Source organism: Anabas testudineus, chromosome 5 (assembly GCF_900324465.2).
Source record: "Anabas testudineus chromosome 5, fAnaTes1.2, whole genome shotgun sequence".
NCBI classification, from domain to species: Eukaryota; Metazoa; Chordata; class Actinopteri; order Anabantiformes; family Anabantidae; genus Anabas; species Anabas testudineus.
The window spans coordinates 19,703,217-19,726,192 of NC_046614.1; the positions used below are offsets into that span (position 1 = coordinate 19,703,217).

The window sequence follows — 22,976 nt, forward strand, 5'->3', positions numbered from 1 at the left end:
TTGACAGATGTTTCTGTGTTACGGTTTGTGACTTCACTTCTACTGAATTTCTGGTGACAGAGTAACATGAGTTTGTGAATACATAGAGTATTTTATTGGTTTGACCAGCACTTTGCATCAAAGTGTCAACGCTTTCCATGTAGGCTATGCATTACAACCAAAGGGTTCTAGGTACTTATTTTCCAGAATATCTCAGTATGAGGAAAAGCTCCATAAAGCATTTGTGACATCTTAATCTGTGGAGAAAAGCAAAAAGAAACATAATCACCAAAATAATAAATTATGTCAGGTAGCTGAATAAATAGCTTCGAAGTTAAACTCTACCTTTAACAACAATTTTAGTGGAACACTCCGCCTTGCCAAAAGAGTTGACTGCAACCACCTTATATTCACCACTATGTTGTGGTTGGACTCTAAGAATAACCAGGGAGCACACACCAAATGAGTTTGTGATGTAGTAGGTGTTGTCGGAGTTGATGCAGATGTCATTCAGGTACCAGGATACAGTGGGTGTAGGGCATCCTCTGACAGCGCATGTCATGAACAGTTGGTAACCTTTAGGTGGTGTGTGTACTTTCAGAGGGACCAAAATGGATGGAGGCCTCTCAAAGCAGAGTGCTGTTGCATGAACCCCATTTGACATTTGAACTAAATTGGAAAAAATAAATGTTTTAAAGCCAAGATTTCAGGCATATAAACTGAAATATATAAAGTGCACCTGTATATTTACCCACCTCTGTTGCTGTTGGTACCCCATGTAGGTGACTGAGATGGGTCTGAGAGGCCCACATCATTCTTGGCGTAGATCCGGAAATGGTACTCTATCCCAGGAACGATGTTGTAGGCTGTGTATGTGTTGGTAAAGAGGCGGTCGGCTATAGTCTTCCACACCCTGGTGTTGGAGTTGCATTGAGACACCACATAGCACAGGTGGTCATCAAGCTCTTCATCAGGAGATGGAGCCCACGATATCACAACTTTACCATGCACTGTTTGCTCCAGCTCCACTGGCCCTGGAGCCTTTGGCTCATCTAGCAGAAATATAGTAAGATGCAAATATGTTATTGAGTGAGGAAGAAAATGTAGCCATTTGGAACAGTTTCCATTCATTTCTTCAGAATGTGGTTGCTGTGAAGTATTATAAAATCGTACTCCTCTATGGATTTTGCTATTACATTTGCATTTTATGGCTATTGTATTATAATCATATGCTATTACTGCATCGGACATATCGGATCAGAAAGATAACGTTTCTTATTCCAGCTATAAGTGTTCAATGTTAATTGGGTTTAACAAGGGGTTGCCAAGAAATAAGTGTGTTATTTAGATTTAATTGGCTAAATATTACCAAGCTAATGTTGTGTGTTGATACACCCCTGTTCCCCATCCATAGGAACCTATTGCAGGCAAATTAGTTCGTCATTCTTAACTAAGGAATTCCTCATTTAAAGACCTGTAACTGTAACACTGTATTACATGTGCTTACCTGTGACTCTGACCTCCACGTCAAATGAAGCCTCACCCATAGAGTTTTTGGCTTTGATAGTGTAGATGGCTGAATCTGAGCGTTTTGATGAGGGAATAACAAGCTGAGACAATCTCTCTGTATTAATGATATTAATCCACGCAGATACTGGTTCACCGTCTTTCAGCCAAGTGATCTGAGGTGGAGGTTCAGCCTGGAAATAGGTCAATATCAGATAAGGACATATAAGACATATATAGCTATGTTGCATTGTGTGTCAAAAATATGACATTGTTGGAATTGATGAGTAAAATCTAAAATATAGAAATGATAGATTTACGATTTACACCAATGAAGAAGCACATTTTAGTTTTTAGTCTTACTCATACCTCATAGCAAATTTTGACACGAACAGAATTTCCGGCTCTGACAACAATGAAGTCCTCTGGGTCTTTAAAATATGGTCTCACTGGATGGAAAGCAGACAAAACACTAAATGCAGACAGGAAACAAACAATGCTCCGAATAGTAAAGTTACATCATTAATATACACTACACAGACAAGGAAGTTTCATCTTACTGTTGGGATTCTTTGCACACACTAGTTCAGATGGAGGGCTTGGATCTCCTGATCCTGACGCATTTATTGCAGAAACCCTGAACTCGTACTCTGCTCCCTCTGTGATATCTCTAACTGCATATTTCACATCTGAAAGATGAATGAAAAAAAAAAGTTGGATTCTACTTATTTGTCCACTGGGTAAGACCTTTATTGAAATAATACCCTTTGTTTTGACAAACCTTTGATAGGTTCATTAAGTCCATTCAGGGCAATCCATTGATTTGTGTCTTTTTTTCGTTTTTCTACTTGATAACCAAAGATTGGCAATCCACTGCCATCCTCAGGGGGGGACCAGGCCAAGTTGATGCAGTTCTTAGATGCACTAACCACTGTGGGGGCACGAGGTGGACTGGAGAATACTAAGGAATTACAATGAATGTAATTAGTAAAGTAGGTTCATTATTAACGATTAAGATGTAATCAATGACATGGAACAGATTAATACATCTGCAGGTTATTACCTCAGGATATTGAAGAACTCCTCTTGGAGACAGAGTAACTATTATAGCGATGACAAAGGTGGGCTTTCTACAGTAACCAAATAGTGTTTGTGATGAATGATTTGAAGCTCCCACAAAACCTTATGCAAAGGCATTTTCATTTATTGCAACCTGTGGGAGGTTAACATGGGATTTGCTGGGGAATGTTAAATGAGACTTCTCTTTTCTATACTCACTCATTATGCCAGCCATAATACTATCAGCCGTCTCCAGGGCGTCACTGAGGCCCTCAGGGTTCACTGCATAGACGCGGTAGTTGTATTTCTTTCCATGAGTCACATTTCTGTCTCTGAATGAGGTCCTGTCAGCGGAGACATCCCCAAGTTTTGTCCACAGACTCTGTCCTGTTTGCTGCCGTTCTACGATATAGCTGGTGACAGCTGAGCCACCATCGTCTTGGGGAGGTTTCCATTTGATCTCAATTATAGATGAAGTGGTTTCAACAGTCTGCACTGGACCCTCTGGTGGACCAGGACGATCTGTTAGGAATAAGATTATGTTACTTTTTAAGCAGAGGTACATAATTGCTGTGTTTCGTTCAGTATATGTTTGTTGATGAACATCAGTGTTGATCGAGGAATAAATACATTCTCATCTTTATGTATTTCAAGCTTTTTATGTTACATTAGATTCCTCCTTTCGTACCAAGCACAATAAGCTGAGATGTTGCTTCCAGAGCCCCGAACAGGTTTTTGAGTTGGATCTTTATTTTCCCGGTGTCTGTCCGTAGACAGTCTCTAAGCAGCAGCCGACTGTGATTAGGCTCCCTTATGATCTTAACGCCACCTCCTTCTTTGATCTCAGTGCCATCCCTAAACCAGGTGACCACCAAGGATTCCTGAGGAGTAAAGGGCATCTTGAAAGCAGCGTTGTGGCCCACCCTCACTATCACAGGTTTAGAGAACTTGTGAAGGTCGTCTGGATCAAATTCAGGTTTGTCTATAAAACACAGTGTAATTCAGTTTAGGACAAGAACGGATGTGTGATCTCATACATGGTGTGCAGTAAGGGGAAGTCTGTGATACCTCCAACCCTGATCGTCCCTTGCGTACTGTGTGCTTCTGATATAAGACCATAAAGCCCTAAGTCGTCATCTCTGCAGCTTTGAATTGTCCAATTTTGAGAAGTTCCATTTTTGGTTACGGTGACTGCAGCATCTGAGTTCAACTTGGAAGTCAAAAGAGGAGAGAAGAATATCTTTATATTACTTTACTAAATTAAAAAAGGATGAGAAACTACTTTTCATGACCATTTCTCTTATACAACAGTGTAACGCTAGTTATTAATGACACGTTCCTTCTAGCTTGGCTCAAACAGAAACTTATAAATGAAAATCCAACTACGACACTTTCTCATCTCTTTCTTTGTTGCTCTGTTCTATTTTTACCAGATTGTGAGATGTAGACACTGAGTGATAACAGCATGCAAACGTGAGGTGTTAAAACGAAGACACCACCACATGAATTCTGAGCCGGCCATTCTGAGATGAAATGATTTGAACTTAGGACGAAACTTGAAGGTGGCATTTAAGCCTCTATTAGACTGGACAGACTCCAGCATATAATGTGAGCATGTCTTAAATAACTCTTAATAAAAGTGAGATACATTTTAGTGTGTTTTATTTATGGGCTTCACCTGCTTCCCGTCTTTGAACCAAGTACCATCACAATCCATATTCCTCTTCACAGTTAATTCAGCTGGCAGTCCACAGGTAATTCCAGGCTCTGGACAAGATAAAACAAATTTACTCTGCACTTTGCATATTCATCTAATGCAGGGCTACATGCAAAATTTATAAATGTAGTTTATTAGCAACACACATTTATTCCATTCCTACTTATTAAAATGCTTAAGATAAAGTGGTTAAGTGGTTCATCAATAGCAGTATAGTTGTGCTTTACATAATAAACAACGTTAATGGTAGGGTATGTTTTAAAGAGTTGGTGAATTCTAACGCTGTGAAGAAATGATTTAAGAGTATAGTTACATAATCATGTTTTTTTAGTGCATATTCCAATAAGGGTTATTCATGGTTCGAAGATTTATGATAAACAGTTGCAAAACTAAGTGAGTTAATGGCATTAAAAGTGAGCACAGTTAAGCAGCAAACATCCAGAACAGGACAAGTTATTCTAAACAGAAATCTAGTGAATTTACAACACTTCTAATTCCACATTTCTTCTATCTGTTATAGTTTTCACATTGTTTTTGTTTTGTGTTTATAGGAAACTATTGAGTTGCACAATATATTTCCATTTTAAAAGCTTTCATGTAATGATAATCAGATGGTAAATCTGAGTCTTTTCATTTAAGTCTCTCATTATTTACCCATACTATGACCAGTGGTTACAAATCCTCAGTATTAAAAGAAAATCTTTGTTCTTACAACATTAGTCAAAGAACGTATGTGTTTACACAGCTCAGTAATGCCAAATGCTCAGTAGATCAGGAAAGGGAGATGTCCTCATACATTTAATAGTTTTTGAATAAAGTATTTTAAAAATGTTTTCATGTGTCTGGAAGGACCATTCACAAAAATACTAACATGATGATAGCAATAACAATTACTATTTATTCCAACTTCTTTCAGTGTGAAGGATCTTACCAGTGCTCAAATCTTCCACAGCGTTTGAATCCAAAGCTGTTGCTGCTGGTTTTTTTGTGGCTCCTACAAATGATTAGTTAAAAATAACCATATCAGCATATTATTCTAGTAATATTACATGTAACAACAAAGGTTATTAGAACTGTAATTATTAGCTTTAGAATTATTATTTTTGTTTTCCTCCTGAAACCTGGTATTTAATTTTTGTCCCCGGTGGATGACACGTGTTTCTCATCTGCATTGATTGAGTGATCTCTCATTTATTAGGATGATAGTCTCTGAAAACCGGAGTTCTGGTTTTAGAAATGTTCAATGTCATCCACACTTTGTGGTAAAGCTCGAGAGGGCTCGCTGGAGATAGTTTGAATGAGGCATTTTATTCAATGGCCTCTTTGTTGGAAGGTTTTCAGATTCATTCAGTGGTTTTTAAGAAACAGGAATAAGTTACATTAACCTTTTAACGTCACATCAAAACATTTTTTCTTATTTTTTTACCGGCAGAACAAACAATTTTACACTGTTGCTTTGCCAAACACAGTAGTTATTTAGTGGTGTTTGTGGTAATTCGTTTATTTCTGTTGATTGGTTAATTGCTTTTGTTCTTTGGTTAACTGTGGTAGGTTGGTACAGCATCGTTGTAGGGATGGCATTTGATTTCTGAAATGAGTCCACTCAAGCTTTTACAGTTCTACTACCTTTTTGATGATAATATTGAATCTTATTCACAATTTAATGTTTAATTGATTTAAATTATAATTTTTTTAAGCTAAGAAACTGAAGAAATCCTTTTTTATTTCTTCATCCAGCAGGTTTTTTGTCTAAAAAAATAACTAAATTACAGATACTTCAACTAATAGCTAATCACATTTAAATAAAAAAATACATAAATGCTCTGCGTTGACAAAGATTTAGCACATTTGTGATATGTCTTGCCAGTATGGTTTCCTTGTTTGCTAATTTACCAGTCTTTTCTCTAAACTTTGTGTTTGTCATTCTTACTTGGTTGAGGGTCTTTTGGTGCCGCAGGTTTAGTCCTCTCTGGAGCTTTATTGGATGCAGGAGCCTGAGGGGTTTCAGCTGGAGGTGCTGCTGCTGCACCCTCTTTAGCAGCTTTAATCTGTTCTTTCCTTTCCTTTCTCTCTTTTTCTAATTTAGCTTGTTGCTCTTGGGCAACCCTCTGCAGGTCCATTCCCGATCCTCCTGCTCTTGTTGTTTTCCTTGCTGTTTTTTTGCCCTTTTGCACATCTTTATCAGCTGAATTGTTAAAAAATAGAGATTTGCAGTGAGTGTGCACCCTGTAATCTCAAATTAAGACATGAAAATCAGTAATTGGTAGTTTAGTCAGCAATTTTGTTCTTTCTCATTATTCCATCAGTTTTGGTGTAGTATCCTCTCTTACCTTCCACAATAAGCCATGCATTGCAGAATTGTATTCCTGCGCAGGCAGAGTAAATTCCTTTGTCCACAATCATGCAGTCTTTGACCACCAGTCTGTGAATGAGCTTGTCCTCTGAAACCTCAATATCATATTTATCTCCTTGTTCCAGTTGAATGTTCTTGCCAAACCACAATATCTTGGAGAAAGGATTAGACAAGACGCACTCAAACACAGCATCTTCTCGCTCCTTTGCTTTCACTTCCTGAATTTTTACCAGGAAATCCACAGTAAGGACTGAAAAGTAATGAGCAGTTTGTTGTAAATTAAAATCACATCTGCCTTTATGATAATTACAGTATTAGAAACACTTTAATTTATTGGCTATTTTATTTATATGGTTATTTCATGGTGTGCATCAAGAACATTGTATGCTTTGAACTGCTAATATGCTGTGAATGTAAAACTTACTTTTAAAATTTGTGGAAAACACATTCACATCCTCTACATCCAACTGATACAGTCCGGCATCTTCTGGCATTAGGTCCCTTATACTGAAAATATACTTTTTTCCTACTTTTCTAAGGCTGTGCTTCATTTTATCTCCCAGCTCCTTGGTATATGGAATCATTTCTCCATCCTGTTGGGGAAACCATACAGTGAAATTTCCTTTCTTCTGGGATAGTTGGAATTGTTTTTAAAAACCATAGATATGAGATAAAAGCAGGAAATGCCACTCTGTGGGGTCCAGGCTGGTCTACCACTGGTTTAGACACTAACCTTGTAAAGGAAGATTGAGCTGCTTTGGTCAAATAGGTCCATGTCAATCTCAAAGGATGCAGTACCATCAGCATTAACCTGAATAGGTCTCAGGTTAGAAAGGCTTCTGACAAACTGGGACAAAAACAGAAACAGCTGAAGGACATTGTTTCCTACAATACATTATAGAAATATGTTCTGTACTTTTACTTATATTAAGCCAATATGCAAATATCACAAACCTCACTTAGTTCTTCCTCCTTTTTTTTCTTCATTTCATTTAGTTCCTTGAGCATCCAACGAAAATCAGTCACCCCAAACTCTGCACAGATTTTCTCATAGTCTTTCTTGTCAGCACTAAGTAAGAGCTCCCAAAATGTAGGATCCATCTCCCCCTCTCTTTTCTGATGTTGCTCAGATTTGGGACAAACCTTACTGGAAATTTTTAAATTGTTGCAATTAGTTAAACAATTTTGTAAATGGACACATGGTGATTTAAAACCTACCTTCTCCTTTTTAATATGGGTGTACATTTCTCATCAGTGGCTTCTGCCTGTTGCTGGGCTCTTGCTTTTTTGAACCCAACTAAAAGCAGAGAAGAAGGTAGTTACATTATTCATGTAATGCAATTAATGCAAACAGCATTACATGGAGGAATTGCTAAGTAGTAGTAAATTGTGGAAGAAGTGCAGAAGTTGATTTGAATCATTTGAGAATATTCAGTATGAATGTTTTGTCAGATTATAATGTGAGAAATTATAACCTTATAAAAGTAGAATTGATGGCAGAGCTGCTGTATGGGATGTATTTGATTCAACAGGTTAAACCTAATGAAGTGTCCAATAAGTGCAAGCAAACTTTCGTGCTTACCTTCAATCACATTCAGAACAACTGTGACCATAGCTTGTCCATATTCATTTGTGACAAGGCATTTATAGGTGTCCGCTTGATCTGGCATAACATCTGGCATCTGTAATGTATAAGACATGCTAAATAAAATGGACCCAATGGGTGACACAGTTAGGCTTGTCAGCTAGTTTTATGCTATAGCAGTGGTTGCAGTACATTACACTACAGTATATATACAGTGGACATCATAGTTACTGTTTAGATTGGTGTGTTTGGTTTGAATTTATTCTATTACCACATGGAAGGAGGTGTATTTTTCAATGAGGAATTATTCAGTTATTAATTAATATGCATGCCCTAATGTGGTATTGCATTCCTTTTCTTTACACTTTCAATATGTAACTACAGTAGGCTGTGGGAATTTAGTCTATTTTGTTATGTGTGCTGCTCCCAGGATAAGTTTATTTTAGGAAAATTAATTGGCAGGTTGATGGATCAGAAGGCTAAATTACTTAATAAAGAGCTACTTAATAGCTGCATCTTCTTTCTTTCTCTCTCCCTCTATTTCTATTCATCTTTTTCTTGGTGATTTTTGTATAGCTTCTTTATATGCATGTTGCCATGTACTACTCACAGCAATTCAATATCCTGTATCACTTGCCTCAAATGTATGCTCATTGGAATTGGGATCATATCTGGCCTGGTATCTTGATGTATCAGACACATCTCCATTATTTCTGCTCCATGTCACAGTCGGCTTTGGGTCTCCAGTGACAATGGCTTTAAAAAAAGCAAATTTGCCTGTAACAGAAAAAAGGAGGGTTTTAATGTAATCGGCTGAGCTTGTCGTACTGTATGCTAAATGGTAACAACATAATAAGACCATAGTTGTATTGGTTAGTGTTTCATTTTATCACACTGACACAGAAGCTTGTGTGGTCTGTGGCAGGACTCTGGTCTCGCAAAAAATAAATCAAGGATCTAATCTATTATGCACAATCATGGAATATTTGGTGACATAAATATTTAAAATGTTTGTTATGCTATCAGTCCTACCCTCTTGGATGGTCAGGGCAATCGGCTTGCGGGTGAAGTCTGGATGGCTCGTTCCCTCTGGCAGTGTCTCGACAAACTGTGTAATCATCACCCCAGGGACCTTAGATTTTTTCTTGATCCCCACTGACAGCATTGGAAAATGAAATGTCAGTGACAACACATTTGACATTTAAAAATATAATAAATAAATAAATGAAAAATATGATAGTGATAAGACCCAGACTTCAAAATTGGTAGTTTTGTAATGAGACCATCATTTGAAATGTCGAAACACATTCTACTTCTTCTGTGACACAGTGGAGTGTCTATTGTTAATCCGTTTATCATCATTTGGTGACACATCAAAAAGTACATGGCTCATTTCTTTTCAGTAAGGTTTCTTTAAACCCTTTTCATTAGGAATCAGTGAAATGAAACCTGGGAACAGATATGTAATATTGCACCTACATATCCACACACAAGATATGTGCAGTCATTCTTTGTGTTAATAAATGAATTGCATATCAGTTCCTCGTGCAGCAGAGAGAAAAAAGACAGATAACAGCCGTCTCTGTTGGCCTCTAATCCTACCTTCTTAACTACTGTAATTCTCTACATCAGGACCTGATAAAGCACATGTTAAAGAGCATGTACAGCACATCAGCATGGTATTAGCAATGGATTATGCATTATACATAATTAACTGAACAATGAACAAAAAAATAAAATGGCAAAGTAGCATGTGGAGCACTGAATCGCTACAGTGTGAGATTTGGCAGCTAAAGCAAAATAATTTCTGCAAAGATTTAATTCTTTGACATTTTTTGTTTTTCTTGTTTTGGCCTTGTCAGTTTGCAGCAATACATCAGGTACTGCTACATAGTCAAATAAGAAAAACATAAGTATACATCAAAAATTATTCCTGCTATAACCTATCTACGCCTGAAATACTTTACTATGCAGTATATAGCGTACAGAACACTTTATGCTTACCTTGACCAGTGGCTGTCCCACCTGTCCCTTTTGATAATCTGATCATACTGTCCATAAATTCCTGGATGGATTCAGCAAGATTCCCCCAACTGCAAAATAAGTACAGTAATTGTATATATACTTACATATTCAGCTCTACTGAGAATGTGTTCCTTTTTATTCTTTCATTGTGCCAGTATTTTTTAAGAGTTATTTTGCAGTGAAGCTGTGGCATCAGTGAAAAAGGCAGAATACATGCCTGAGACCCTAAATTGATGGCAGTTCAGTATGGAGGTGTGATGTGCTTCGGCCTTGGCAGATTCTTTATTGGATTATTTAAGCGCTTCAGTGCTCTGCTGAATGCACATTTCCAGTATGAAAATTTTATGTTGAGATATTGTGTGCAAAATTCAGAACTCCCTTGAGCAATACAAGGATTAGTTAACTTTAGTTAAACAAGAGTAAATCCTGTAAGAACAGTTTTCTCGACTGTCAAAATACTTTTTGTCAAACAGGCCCTTGGAAGTCTTACCTTTTGGCATGATTCAAGTGCAGATTGTGAGTGTACAGTAAAGGATGTGATGATCTGGGGCTACATGCCATGCAGCCGCTTGCTGCATGGCATCATATCCTCCAAAAATAAAATTCTGTCAAAATTATAACTCAAGTGTGGAATTTCATATAAACTTCATGATGCAATTTCTTACCATATTTACACTGTCATTATCCATTAGTTTCCCTTGTCATTATAAGTTGTAGCATGCTGGCTTGATGTTCAAATCATTACATGGTAATCACATCTTTTATGATTTGTTGGTACCTTCGCAGCAGGGAAAGCTATATAACAAACTTTCATGACCAACGTGGTTACTAAACTTAGAATGACAAGCGCCACTTCATGAAAATAGGTTGATGGAACATTATTTGTTATGGATTCAGTTTTGCTTGAGCTTAATTGGATTTGCAGTTACACTGCTTTTTGTTTAGAAAAGGACACATTTTGTATATAGATTAGCTTTACATGGGTTAGACCTAACCCACTCAGTGCTTTGATTTCTATCTTCTCTTGGCTACAAGTGACTAAATGTATTGTAAATGTTGCATTGTATGACCTTTGGAAGTAGATCTGATCATGCCTGTAACATCAATGCTGATTCTAATGATACTGAAAATGATACAGTTCGATATGAAACAAACAAATAGGCGTGGATAAATTGACTTTAGTGCAGCATTTGACCTAGGCCTGGTATTTTTAAGCTGTTTCTTCTATCTAACTATCTAACCTAATCTAACTCTTAGGACACACTACAGTGTGCCTATAGAAACAAGCAGTTTCCTTGCAGTGGAGTGATTTAACCTAAGGATGATCACGTTGAATTGCTAAAACCTAAAAATCAGTATAGAAAACAAACATAAAAAAAATAGTAGAGAGAAAACAGAATTTAGCTGCAATAGTTGAGATCTCATAATGTCCAGGTTGTATTTACATTTTAATCACAGTAAAGGTGCAAACATGTCAGTGTGGGTTTATGTGACGTCAGGCAAAGAATTGCTTTTAAAAGCAATGAAATATTTTTCTGTGAAAGTGCTGATGAAAAAGACTCAAACGTGTTTGACTACTTTTCATTTGCACATACCTACTGTAGCATATAGGTGCATGATATTCAAACGTATCGCCTGGCTCTTGGAAGATAAGAAAACTTGACTGACATATGATGGGTTGTATGCTATATAAAAATGTGAACATCCCATCATGAACATCTCAGGGTGCTTGTCAATCACTGTTGACATAATGACTGAGTCGTAATATGGTGAGACCTGCTCAGTTTTAGTCACTGTTTAACCACCTTATGCCAAAGTATAGGTATATAATGTATTTGGTGTACCTGCTATCTGGGTGGCTGCGTATGTGACCAGTGCTGAAATACAGCATGGGGCAGGATACTGATAAGGCCTGGAAGATCTTGGCGGTAATATGTGAAGTGCTTTGATATGATTTTGTTGATCTTGATTTGGCATTAAAGAAAAAGAAAAAGCAAGCATATTAGGGACATGTTCAGAAGGCATGTTGCTATCTGCAGAGTTTACATTGTTGCTGAGCATGTGCAGTAGCAGATTTGCTTAATTTGCATAAAGAAAAATTAAGAGTGCATTAGATCTGGTCACAAGACAAATCACCTGTTAATTTGACTCAACTGATGTAAGAGATATTCTAAGAAAAAGCACATTTGAATACAATTAAAATTGGGAAGCCGCCTATCTTTGTTGTATTAATTAATAAAATAAAATAATAATTAATAAATTAAATTAACTGTATATTAAAAATACACTGTCCACATTGGATCTCTTGCTTAAACAAGACAGCTCCATTTATAGACAAATGGCTCCCACAGCTTACTCCATCAACTAAACTGAGTAATATCTTTGGAGTAGGTGTGAGTCAGACTGTAAACATATCTCAACACCTGCTGCTGTATGAAAGATGAATGAGGAACTTACTTCAAAACTCCTGCGATGCTCCCAGCTTCCCTGCCTGATATGTGAGTGTTGCCTCCCTGGTCTACAAGCAATTAAATCCATACAGGGGAGCCAGTGACTCTGCAACAAGAACCATTGTTGTCAAACATGGCGAGTGCCAAGAAAAGGGATTGCTTTTTTGAGGCATAAATCAGAACCTTTACCAAGGGGGGTGGAGCTATAAGCCAAGGCCGCCTTCAAGCACCACGCTGGGTTCGAGCCTCACACTGGTTTAGCTTTTTATTGATGAATGCAAGAAATTCTTCAGCACACTCAGTCTTAAAGGGATGCATTTTCTGTCTGTCTGTCTGCCTTGTATTCTGAAGTCAATGCACAGACTAGACTACTTATATAAAACTTTATTTTGGGAGTAACTATGTTTTTGCTTCTCTTAAGACTCTTAGTCACTGTTGTTCTAATGCTGACAGTAGAACAGCTTCCCTGTCATAGCCAAATGTTGACAGCTACATATGCTCATGCTGACACACAGGATATTAAGACAACATCAAAATGTTATAATAATGTTTAAATGCACTAATGATGCCTCGTGACACCATCTAAATACAATGTGTTTATTGGGTGTCATTAAGCAGCCCTGAGAAGTGACTGTAAACATATGGTTTAAAGTCTGAAGTCAGGATTCTTTGAGAAGTATGATCTCCTACATTATTAGGTGGCCTCTGACTCGTCTTTGGAAATACGATCTTCTACTGTTACAAAACATGTTGTTAATGATCTTGGAATTCTTGAACAATTCATTCTTGAAAATCCACGAGGAGCAGAGGAGGTTGAGACATGGCTGAATTCAGAGCTAATTAACAGGCAAACAAGGCCCTGCTGCCATCTGACTTCTCTCCATCACTTTCAACAAATTCAAGTAATTTAGATAAACTGAGACTGATCTGCTCAATTTCTGAACTGAAAGGCACCTGTCAATTCACTGCTAATGTTGCTTCACATAAACTTTATCTGCTGTATCTCACCTTTCTAATTGTTTATTATTATTTCACTATTGATCTACTCTGTATCTTTGTACAGAGTTTTGTGTTATATTTTAGACCCGTTTCTTGATTAGTTTTGTTAGTTTTCTTAGTAATAACAGCTACAAGTTTAACCACAATTGCGTGTCTGTGAATTTCAAGCAGGGTAATAAAAGTGGTTGCATGGCACAGGAACTGTGACTGGTCTCAGACATAGGAAGCTGTTTGAGAGCCTTGATATTTTTAAAAGGCATTTATTGCAAGAGGTCACTGAAGTCAGATGCTCTGAATTCCTTCATGAAACAAAAACAATGGAAAACATGCCTGCATTACATCACCCATAGGCCACATGGACAAAGATAAAATACATTTTTTTTGTCCCACAGTGGGGAAAATATGCAGTGTTACAGCAGCAGAAAGGGCAGTAATGCTAGTAGAGATGATATCACTCATAAATAAGACAGTACAAATAACTGTATCCACATCAAACTACACTAGGTTTCTAAACCCTAAACAAAAAAAACTAAAGCATAAGTCAATCTGTATCTGGTTATTAAAAAAAAACGGTGTCCAAAATGGCAACAAAGGCATGCACAGTATGTATGTATTAATGCCTCCACGCTGGAGACAGCTGCATCCGGAGGCACCATGTTTTGAGTTGTTTGTCCTAACCTTCATCCATCAAATGTGATTTCTATTTGACTGAATGTCTTCGAATTTGGCACAAATAAAGTCCTAAATACTGTTGACTTTTAAAGGCCAAATATCTGTCCAATAAACTCCCAGTAAGGAGTTCTGTTCCACATGTTGAAGTGTTCTTGCTTATAGCCACTGTAGCAGGGTCTGACCTTGTTGTTGATTAAATAATTTCCTCATTCCTCATCAGCTCTTGCCAAACTATGTTAGAGATTAGCATCATTTTGCATGTTTGATTGACAGGTAATTTGATTTATGTTCATTTTGCAATTTGTTTGCATCTGCATTCATTCTGTGTGTAAAAGTTATGATACTGTTATACCAGTGTTGATATGGGAAAACATTACTTGGTAAACATGACAAACATTTGTACATTATCATTTTGTACATGTTATTGCTGGCATTAGTAATAAGCTCAGTGGGCAGGAGTTGTTTTCCAGATCCTTCAGTGTGGCGGTTTGTAAAATAACAAATGACAGATACATGCTTACATTTATTTATTTTGCACAAATTATTACATCGCAAGTCAGAGCCATGTTGCCAATTGAATCTCAGAGGACTGGTCACCTCCAGGCAATAAGTTGATATTTTGTTGTGCTGAAGTACAATAGAATCCAGTTTGAATCACTGATACTTGTAATTAGGACTGTAAATCATTTGTGAAAGGTTACCAATAGTTATTTTTTTTTCAGACTTTTTCTTCTACAACAAACAAACAGCAGGTTTTAAATTCACAAGTCTTCTTATTCCATCCATTTGAATGGATTGGGTATCTTCAAGAGTTCAGGACCAGTGTTTCATCCTAATCTGTAGCAGCAGGAGGAAAATAAGGGAACTGTTAAAATATGTTATCAAAAGGACAGAATTTAGGACTTATCAAAAACTGTGAGGTAGTTTTATACCTTTAACAATGAGTTTAGTTGAACACTCTACTCTGCCCAGGGGGTTTTCTGCTACAACTGTGTATTCACCGCTGTCCTTTGGCCCAACTTTGAGTATCTTCATGGAGCACACCCCGCATGTATTGATGATGTAGTAGTTAGTGTTTGTACTAAGGCTGATGTTATTTCTGTACCATGTAACACGAGGTCTGGGATTTCCAGTCACTGCACATGTCATGTAGCACTCGTAGCTTTCAGGAGAGTTGTGCAGTTTAAGTGGAACGGAGAAAGATGGAGGCGTGTCGAAGTTGCAATCCTTAGAGGCAGGAAGATTAACGGAAAATGTTTCTGGAAAGTTAAAACAGAGAAAATGTAAAACACCTTAATGCTATACATATTAATTCACTGTTAACTATCTTGCTGTACAGTGTGATCTAAATGCATAATAGCTAAGTTCCTCTAACAAAACCTATTATAGTGTTTGACTATCCTTTCAGAGGAAAGAATGAAAAAGGATGAAATACAGGTTTTGAGAGTATAAGATCAACATCTTTACATATCAGCATCAACATATCAAAGCAAGACATCTAAATTTGACTCCACAACTCAAATACATTTCAGCTAAAATAATATAAAACATAGAACAGTAGATAAGATATTTAAGAACAGCATAGAGAAGCATAAACCTGCTCCACCACATTTTTAATTAACAATCACCTCTTTTATTTAATTAGAATTGTCAGTTAATTTTCAACTTATTATTTCATAAATTGTTGCACTACACAGTTATGGATCGCTATTGTTCAACCTGCCTTTCTTTTTCTTCACTTCCCAGGTTGGTGACTCAGATGATTTGGAAACCCCCATGTCATTCTTGGCATAGACACGGAATTGATACTGCCTTCCTGGCATGATGTTGGTGACCGTGAACTTATTATTAAAGAGGTGGTCAGCCATGGTTTGCCAAGTACGCTTAACAGAATCATGTTTGGTGACCATGTAGTGCAACCTATCATCTTTCTTCTCATCTGGAGACGGAGTCCAGGAGACTGTAACTGTTCCTGACACATTCTGATCCAGCTCCACGGGGCCTGGAGGCTTGGGGTCATCTAGAAACAGGTAAGAATATGTTTATGTTTTATACTGGCTACACAGGTAATGCCTGAACACAAAGTCAAGGCCAAAGTGCTTTTTTAAAATTGCATATACTTTTGTTTATTTATTTAGCACCAATTCAATTTCCTTTGCACCTTAAACAATACCTTATGTTGAAAACTTAATTTCTTACCTCTGCAAAAATGACAACCTTCTTGAGAAACTAGAGAAACTTTTGGAATGATCTCAAATCACATTTTAAATCCATAAATCCTGGGTATTCATTGAACTTGACACTGAGTGTCATGGTAGTTCAGATTTTTTATTTGACCCTACCTGTGATTCTTATTTCAACACTAGAGGTCTCCTGACCAACGAGGTTCTTCACAATGATTGTGTAGATCCCTGTGTCATGGCGTTCGGAAGAGGGGATGATTAACTGGGATGATGTGTCTGTGTTGCTCACTGTCACATGCTTGGCTATAGGTAGGCCATCCTTGAGCCATGTAATTGTTGGTACTGGAGAAGCCTGTCAATAACAAGAGCAATAGGGCTAAGATGTGGGTTTATACTTTTTGGTAGAGCAGCAGAGAAGTACTGTATTTACAACCTTTAACAGAGCATTAAATCATACAATTTTGTATGGATATTTCAACAAACCTTGAAGTTGAAGTTGACTCGGGCAGAGTTCCCAGCTCTTATTACCATGAAGTTGTTAATTTTTTTGTCAGTGAATTGGGGTCTCACTTTGAGAATGTGGGAAGAATTATAGAGAAAATTTAAAAAGTAGTAATTTAAAGTACATCATATTAAATTGTGACTGTAGATGGTTCACAGTTTTCACTGACTCACCTGGAGGAGGCATTGCAATAATGTAGTTATCCAACTCTTGTGGCTCGCCATCTCCACCTTCATTGGTAGCTATTACTCTCACCCAGTACATGGCCATAGACTTGAGACCAATAATATTATAGCCAGTCATAGAAATAGGACTGGAGTTACAGCGACCCCATTCTGGGTTTTCTGCTGGTCTGAGCTCCACAAAGTATCCTTTGGCTTCGTCCTGGACCCCTTCTTCCTCCATCGGTTTGTTCCAGCCCAGTGATAAGGTGGTGTATGTTGAGTCTGTCACCTTAAGGTCATTAACCTTACCAGGGGGCTCTGAAAGTGTAACCACAGAGCATTTAAGCGTTGACACACAAGGAGTTGACACTGAGATAACATTGTTGTTTTCTTTGTCAACTCATTACTCACTCTTTGGATCTCTTGCTATCGCAAATTCAGAAGGTACACTTGGCTCTCCAGCACCAGAAATGTTGATAGCTGATACACGGAATTCATACTCGATGCCTTCAACAACATCTTTCACTGCATACTTTTTCTCTGTTGGCATGTCAAAGGGTATTAACATTGACATTACTTCTGTACTTAAAAAATCATTCTCTACTCTACAAGATTGTATCTGAGGTCAAAGATTTAACAAATATACAAAACTGTGAACATAAAAATGTCAAATGCTTCCACTGTACCTCTAACAGGCTCATTAGCTGGGTTGACAAGGCCCCATAGATTACTTCCATTCTTTCGTTTCTCTACATTGTATCCCAAAATGTTGGCGCCTCCAGTATTGGTAGGTGCAGACCAAGCTAGATTTATACAGTCTTTGAAAGCACTGACAATTTTTGGTGCAGAAGGAGGTCCGGGATATGCTGTGAGGGGTATAAAATAGAGAAAACTGTCAGTTTTTAACTGACAGACATTAAGCCTTTTTACACCTGCTTTAACTTTGACATGTAAGACGGCTCACCCTTTGTCCCTGCTTGAATGTCATCTGTCTCCATCATTTCACTGATGCCTTGATCGGTTTCTGCCCTAATGTGGTAGCAGTACTTTCTGCCGTGATCCACATCAGTGTCCCTGAATTTAGGTTCTGGACCAATTTTGCCTATTTTTTTCCAGCTGTTTCGCCCAATTTGTTGGCGTTCCAGGGTGTAGTTGGTGATAGGCGATCCTCCATTGTCTTTTGGGGGCCTCCATTTGAAGTCAATGCAATTTGCTGAACTTTCAATAATATCCACAGGCCCTAGGGGTGGTGTTGGTTTATCTGCAATATGAAAAAAAACAAATTAACAACAACCACTCTCTTATCTGTGTCTCATTGTATGAATGTGTTTAATTTGGTACAAATACTTAACAGTTCTTAACATGCAGTGTACAACTTTACCTAATACAATAAGGTGCGTAATGGCCTCAGTTGTTCCACATTCGTTTTTTATCTTAATCTTAATTTCTCCTGAGCTTTTGCGTTGGCACTTCGTTAGCAGCAGGCGGCTGTGTGTGGAAGACTTTTCAATTCGGATATGGTTATCCTCCAGCAGCTCTTCGCCCTCATTGTACCACTGGATCTTCATTGGTTCCCGGCCAACAAAAGACAACTTGAAACCTGCATCTTTCCCGGTTTTGATTATAACAGGTTTTATGAACTCTGCAAGCTCATCAGGGTCGATTCTTGGGGGATCTAGTAGAAAAAACACACACCTTTTTGAACTAAGATTTCCATTTTTTCTTTTACACATTTCTGTAATGCATGCCTCATTTTTTGGTCCAGTTAAGGTACGTTATATCGATCCTGATAACAGTACCTGCAACAATCAGCACAGCTTCTGTTTTACGGCCATCGGCTTCACATCTGTACTTTCCAGCATCATCTTCTTTGCACTTTCTGATGATTAGTTTTTGGTAAGTCCCATCTTTGACAATACATATATCCTCTGTAGCCGTTATCTGAAAGGCACACTCGCACATATATTAACACATTTACATATAGCAATTTTAAAGGTAAATGCTGCCACTTTATCAGCTGCTGTGTTCCCAACCTCTTTCCCATCTTTGTACCAGACTGTGTCACAGTCCTCACTGCTCAGCTTGCAGACTAGTTCTGTGTTAGTACCAATTATAGCAGTCACATCTGACAGTCCGCTGGTGAAGAAAACTCCTTGTTCTAAAGAACAACGTGGAACAGATATATTTAAACAGTGTAGCTGTACTTAAATTACTCTGTTCGGATGTAACTCACCAATGACTGAATCAGGGACAAGTGGGCCTGTTCTTACTCTCTTTGTTTTCTCTTGATCAGGATCTTCTTCAGTCACCATGACTTGAGTGGGAGCCTCTTCTTCCTTTACTTCTAACACCTGCTTTGCTTCTGATGATGTTGGTTCAGCTGGTTCAGATACTTGTTCTTCCTGTAAATCCTCTACCTCCTCTTCTTCTACATCATATTCCTCTACTTCCTCCTCCTTTTCCTCTTTAATGTGAGCAGTCTCTTCTGCTTTGATTGCATGGTTTCTCACTTCTACTTCTGGCTTTTTTTTTCCTCCTGCCTTTACATTTGCTTTTGTCTCCGTCTTTGTCTCTGTCTTTGCTTTTACTTCTTCTTCTTCTTTGGCCACTTTAGCTGCTGCTTCTGCCTTTGCAACCAACTCTTCTCTCTCTTTTTGTATCTTAGCATTTTGTTCCTGAGCAACTTTCAAAATATCAGCTCCACCACCACCTGCTCGCGTTGTTTTACGAATTTTCTTCTTTCCATGCGAGTTGGGATCATTGTCAGCTAAAATATATATATAAGAAAACAAATAAACAAACAAAAAAAAACATAGTAGCAGAACATTTTTAATACTTAATCCTACATTTTCAGTGTTGAACAGTCAAGATAAGATGTAATGTCACATTTTTCAACTGTACCTTCCACGATAAGCCAAGCACTGCAAGATTTAAGTCCAGCCACAGCAGCATAAATTCCTTTATCTAATGGCAGGCAGTCCTTCACCACCAATGTATGAATCAACATGTCTTCTGACACAGCGATGTCATATTTGTCCCCTTGCTGCAGTGGGATATTTTTTCCCATCCAAGTAATCTTTTTCATTGGGTGTGAGAGGACACACTCAAACATGGCATCCTCTCTTTCCTGTGCCTTAACGTCTTGAATCTTGACCAAGAAGTCTACAGTGGGAACTAGATAAAATACAAATTAGATTTAAACATTGGATCTTGCATTTTCTGTCACAAATCACTCATGTTAGACTCTGTATAACAGTTTAAGGCTTTACATGTATTTGTATGTTATAGAAACATACATGGTAGGTAAGTAGAAAATACGTGTCATCTTACGTTTTAAGTCAGTTGAGAAGATCTTAACACCATCAACCTCCACTTGATACAATCCTGCATCTTCAGGGTTAAGACCATTGATACTAAACACAAACTTCTTTCCCACTTGCTTCAGTGCATGCTTTTCATTGGTGTCAATATCAAAAGGAATCATAACTCCATCCTGTTTGAATTCATAATCAACAGTCATAAAAAATGCCTTAATTTGTGAGTGTAGGAAAATAGAACATATGAAATGTAAAATATCTCACCTTGAATAAGAAAACTTTGCTGCTAGGGTCCTTTAGTGCCATTTCAAGCTCAAACTCTGCTGTACCATCAGCCCTCGTTTCAATGGGCTTTAGGTTGCAAAGCCTTTCAACAACCTGTAGTAATTTCAATTTAGTTAATATATTTTTAAGCATTCTATTATTTTTAAAGATGCTTATCTGGAACATACCCTTTGTTGCTCTTGCTCCCTTTCAGTCTTCTTTTCATTTAGTTTCTTCAGCATCCATCGAAAATCTGTGACACCATACTGTGCACATATGGTCTCATAATCTTTCTTGTCTGCACTCAACAGCAATTCCCAAAACTTCTCATCAATTTCTGGTTTAGTCTCTTCTCTTGGCTCAATTTCAACCCTCGACAAAGAGAAAGCAAAAACAAAGAACCTGTTAAACAGATAATGACCATAAATGGCTTCGACAAAACAAAAACACAGTGTTATATTCTACTTACGTATTTTTTAAGACCTTTTTGAAATCCTCAGGTGTCTCTCGGATAGCTACACAAGCAGCAGCATGGTTACAACTATGATTCAATGAATAACTTATAATGCATAACTATAAATTAAATATAGGCTGGGTACCTGTTCTTGATTGTTGCATGGCTTTGCTCTTTTTAAATCCAACTAAAATGGAAATCAGAAGTAAAATGATTGATCTTAAGAAACAGTTTTGATTTAATATACAAGCCTAATGGCATAAAGGGAAATTACTCACCTTCAATAACATTTAGGGCAGCAGTTACAACTGCTTTTCCAAATTCATTTCTGGCAAAACACTTGTAGGTATCAGTTTGATCCACAGATACATCCGGTATCTATAAATCAAAACACAATTTTTAGGATAATTTACATGGTATGCTGTTTGACTGCAATTGATTTTAAGCTATTTGAATAAACAATTCTCACACGTGATCTGGGACCTCACCTGGAGCTGGTGTTCACCAGAACTTGTATCATAGACCATTTTGTACTTTTCTTCATTAATTTCACCATTATTTCTCACCCAAGTCACAGTTGGTGTGGGTGTGCCAGTAATGATTGCTCTGAAGATAGCTAGTTTTCCTATGTAAACAGAAGAACGTCGGGGTTAATATCATATTAACACAATCAAAGAAAATTACATTGTGCAGGTGATAACTCATGGGCTTTTCCCCCGCTTACCTTCTTGAATAGTGAGAGCAATGGGTTTCCGAGTGAAATCTGGTGTGGTCGTGCCTTCAGGTAGTACTTCCACATACTGTGTGATCATAACTCCAGGCACTATTGACTTCTTTTTAATTTTCACTGTAATTAAATTAGAAAACTTGGTTTGTTTACATATTTACGCAGAGCTTGATCTATTTTATTGAATTAAATTGCTTTAATAAAGTTTAATTGAATACTGTATTCAAAAAGGCCAACTGTATTAAATTAGTTTTGATCACTTGGCATTGCTTACCCTGTCCTGGAGCAGTTGGCTCGTCATTCTTAGCTTTACGCATCTTAAACATCTTCACAACCACTTCTTCTGTTAAAAAATGTTCAAGAATTCTTTAACACTTACTTCACGTATATACCATTACAATTGTTTTTCACTATTTGTTGGATTGTTTAAACGTGTTTGTAGATAGGTTGCTTCCTCTTTAACAAAGGGTTATGTTAAGAAATAAGTAAAAGATTAAATAAAAAGATCCTTATTTCTACATGTATATAAAGTGTAACAATGTTGGTTTCATATCCTTTAATCATGAAAAAATATACATTATTTGAATAAATAAATATAAATTTAGCAAAAAGTCTAAATTAAATGACTGATTCAGATTGGAATTTATGTACCCTCCTACACACTCATCTAATTTTATCCTAAATGACCAAGTATAAATCAGTGAGAGCACTTATGCTATGCTATATATCATGCTCGGGCTGTTATTCACTTAAACTATTAATATTAAATTTAATTAGAACATAAAATACTGAGTTCTGTCTTAGTAATAAGTAATTGCATATTTAACCATTTTGTGTATCTGTTACATTGCTGAGAAGTTTTGTGTGTCTGCGAGAATAAATAGTTTTGTCAAGGGTGTTATGAATGAGCTGATTTATGAATCAAGGTCTAGGGCTTACATTTCTGAGCTGCATTCATCAGCAGAGCATGTGCTTTCCTTTTGACTATTTCCTGTGATTAAATGCTTCTATTGCTTTTGT

General features: G+C 37.3%; 2 protein-coding genes across 2 annotated transcripts; both read right to left on the bottom strand.

The window, feature by feature from the left end:
* Positions 1-231: 231 nt before the first annotated feature.
* On the bottom strand, positions 232-10,249 carry LOC113153477 (immunoglobulin-like and fibronectin type III domain-containing protein 1). Its single transcript, XM_026347123.1, has 21 exons — positions 10,204-10,249; positions 9,232-9,354; positions 8,837-8,976; positions 8,197-8,296; positions 7,833-7,911; positions 7,569-7,761; positions 7,348-7,461; positions 7,039-7,207; positions 6,592-6,864; positions 6,172-6,446; positions 4,223-4,309; positions 3,613-3,754; positions 3,233-3,526; positions 2,764-3,066; positions 2,267-2,446; positions 2,046-2,174; positions 1,855-1,934; positions 1,487-1,679; positions 735-1,031; positions 325-648; positions 232-236 (listed from the first exon to the last, which is right to left on the bottom strand). Exons 1-21 carry the CDS (start codon positions 10,247-10,249, stop codon positions 232-234), a joined length of 3,546 nt encoding a protein of 1,181 aa, XP_026202908.1.
* A 5,002-nt stretch (positions 10,250-15,251) lies between these two features.
* LOC113153479 (immunoglobulin-like and fibronectin type III domain-containing protein 1) lies at positions 15,252-22,282 on the bottom strand. Its single transcript, XM_026347124.1, has 23 exons — positions 22,231-22,282; positions 21,954-22,076; positions 21,718-21,854; positions 21,508-21,607; positions 21,375-21,416; positions 21,245-21,290; positions 20,964-21,147; positions 20,776-20,889; positions 20,525-20,687; positions 20,096-20,368; positions 19,783-19,961; positions 19,428-19,656; positions 19,228-19,352; positions 18,994-19,135; positions 18,576-18,869; positions 18,159-18,455; positions 17,881-18,060; positions 17,606-17,734; positions 17,204-17,512; positions 17,012-17,097; positions 16,688-16,880; positions 16,069-16,365; positions 15,252-15,604 (listed from the first exon to the last, which is right to left on the bottom strand). Exons 1-23 carry the CDS (start codon positions 22,280-22,282, stop codon positions 15,252-15,254), a joined length of 4,047 nt encoding a protein of 1,348 aa, XP_026202909.1.
* Between the last annotated feature and the right edge of the window lie 694 nt (positions 22,283-22,976).

Bases quoted from the DNA above. Each gene is read 5' to 3' on its own strand.
- LOC113153477 (XM_026347123.1), bottom strand. From the start codon at position 10,249: ATGATCAGATTATCAAAAGGGACAGGTGGGACAGCCACTGGTCAAG. The intron at 9,355-10,203 runs GTAAGCATAAAG...CAATGCTGTCAG, and splicing joins TGGGACAGCCACTGGTCAAG to TGGGGATCAAGAAAAAATCT. The intron at 8,977-9,231 runs GTAGGACTGATA...TTTCTGTTACAG, and splicing joins TGCCCTGACCATCCAAGAGG to GCAAATTTGCTTTTTTTAAA.
- LOC113153479 (XM_026347124.1), bottom strand. From the start codon at position 22,282: ATGTTTAAGATGCGTAAAGCTAAGAATGACGAGCCAACTGCTCCAGGA. The intron at 21,291-21,374 runs GTACCCAGCCTA...CTGCTTGTGTAG, and splicing joins CATGCAACAATCAAGAACAG to CTATCCGAGAGACACCTGAG. The intron at 20,369-20,524 runs GTAAGATGACAC...TATTTTATCTAG, and splicing joins CTTCTCAACTGACTTAAAAC to TTCCCACTGTAGACTTCTTG.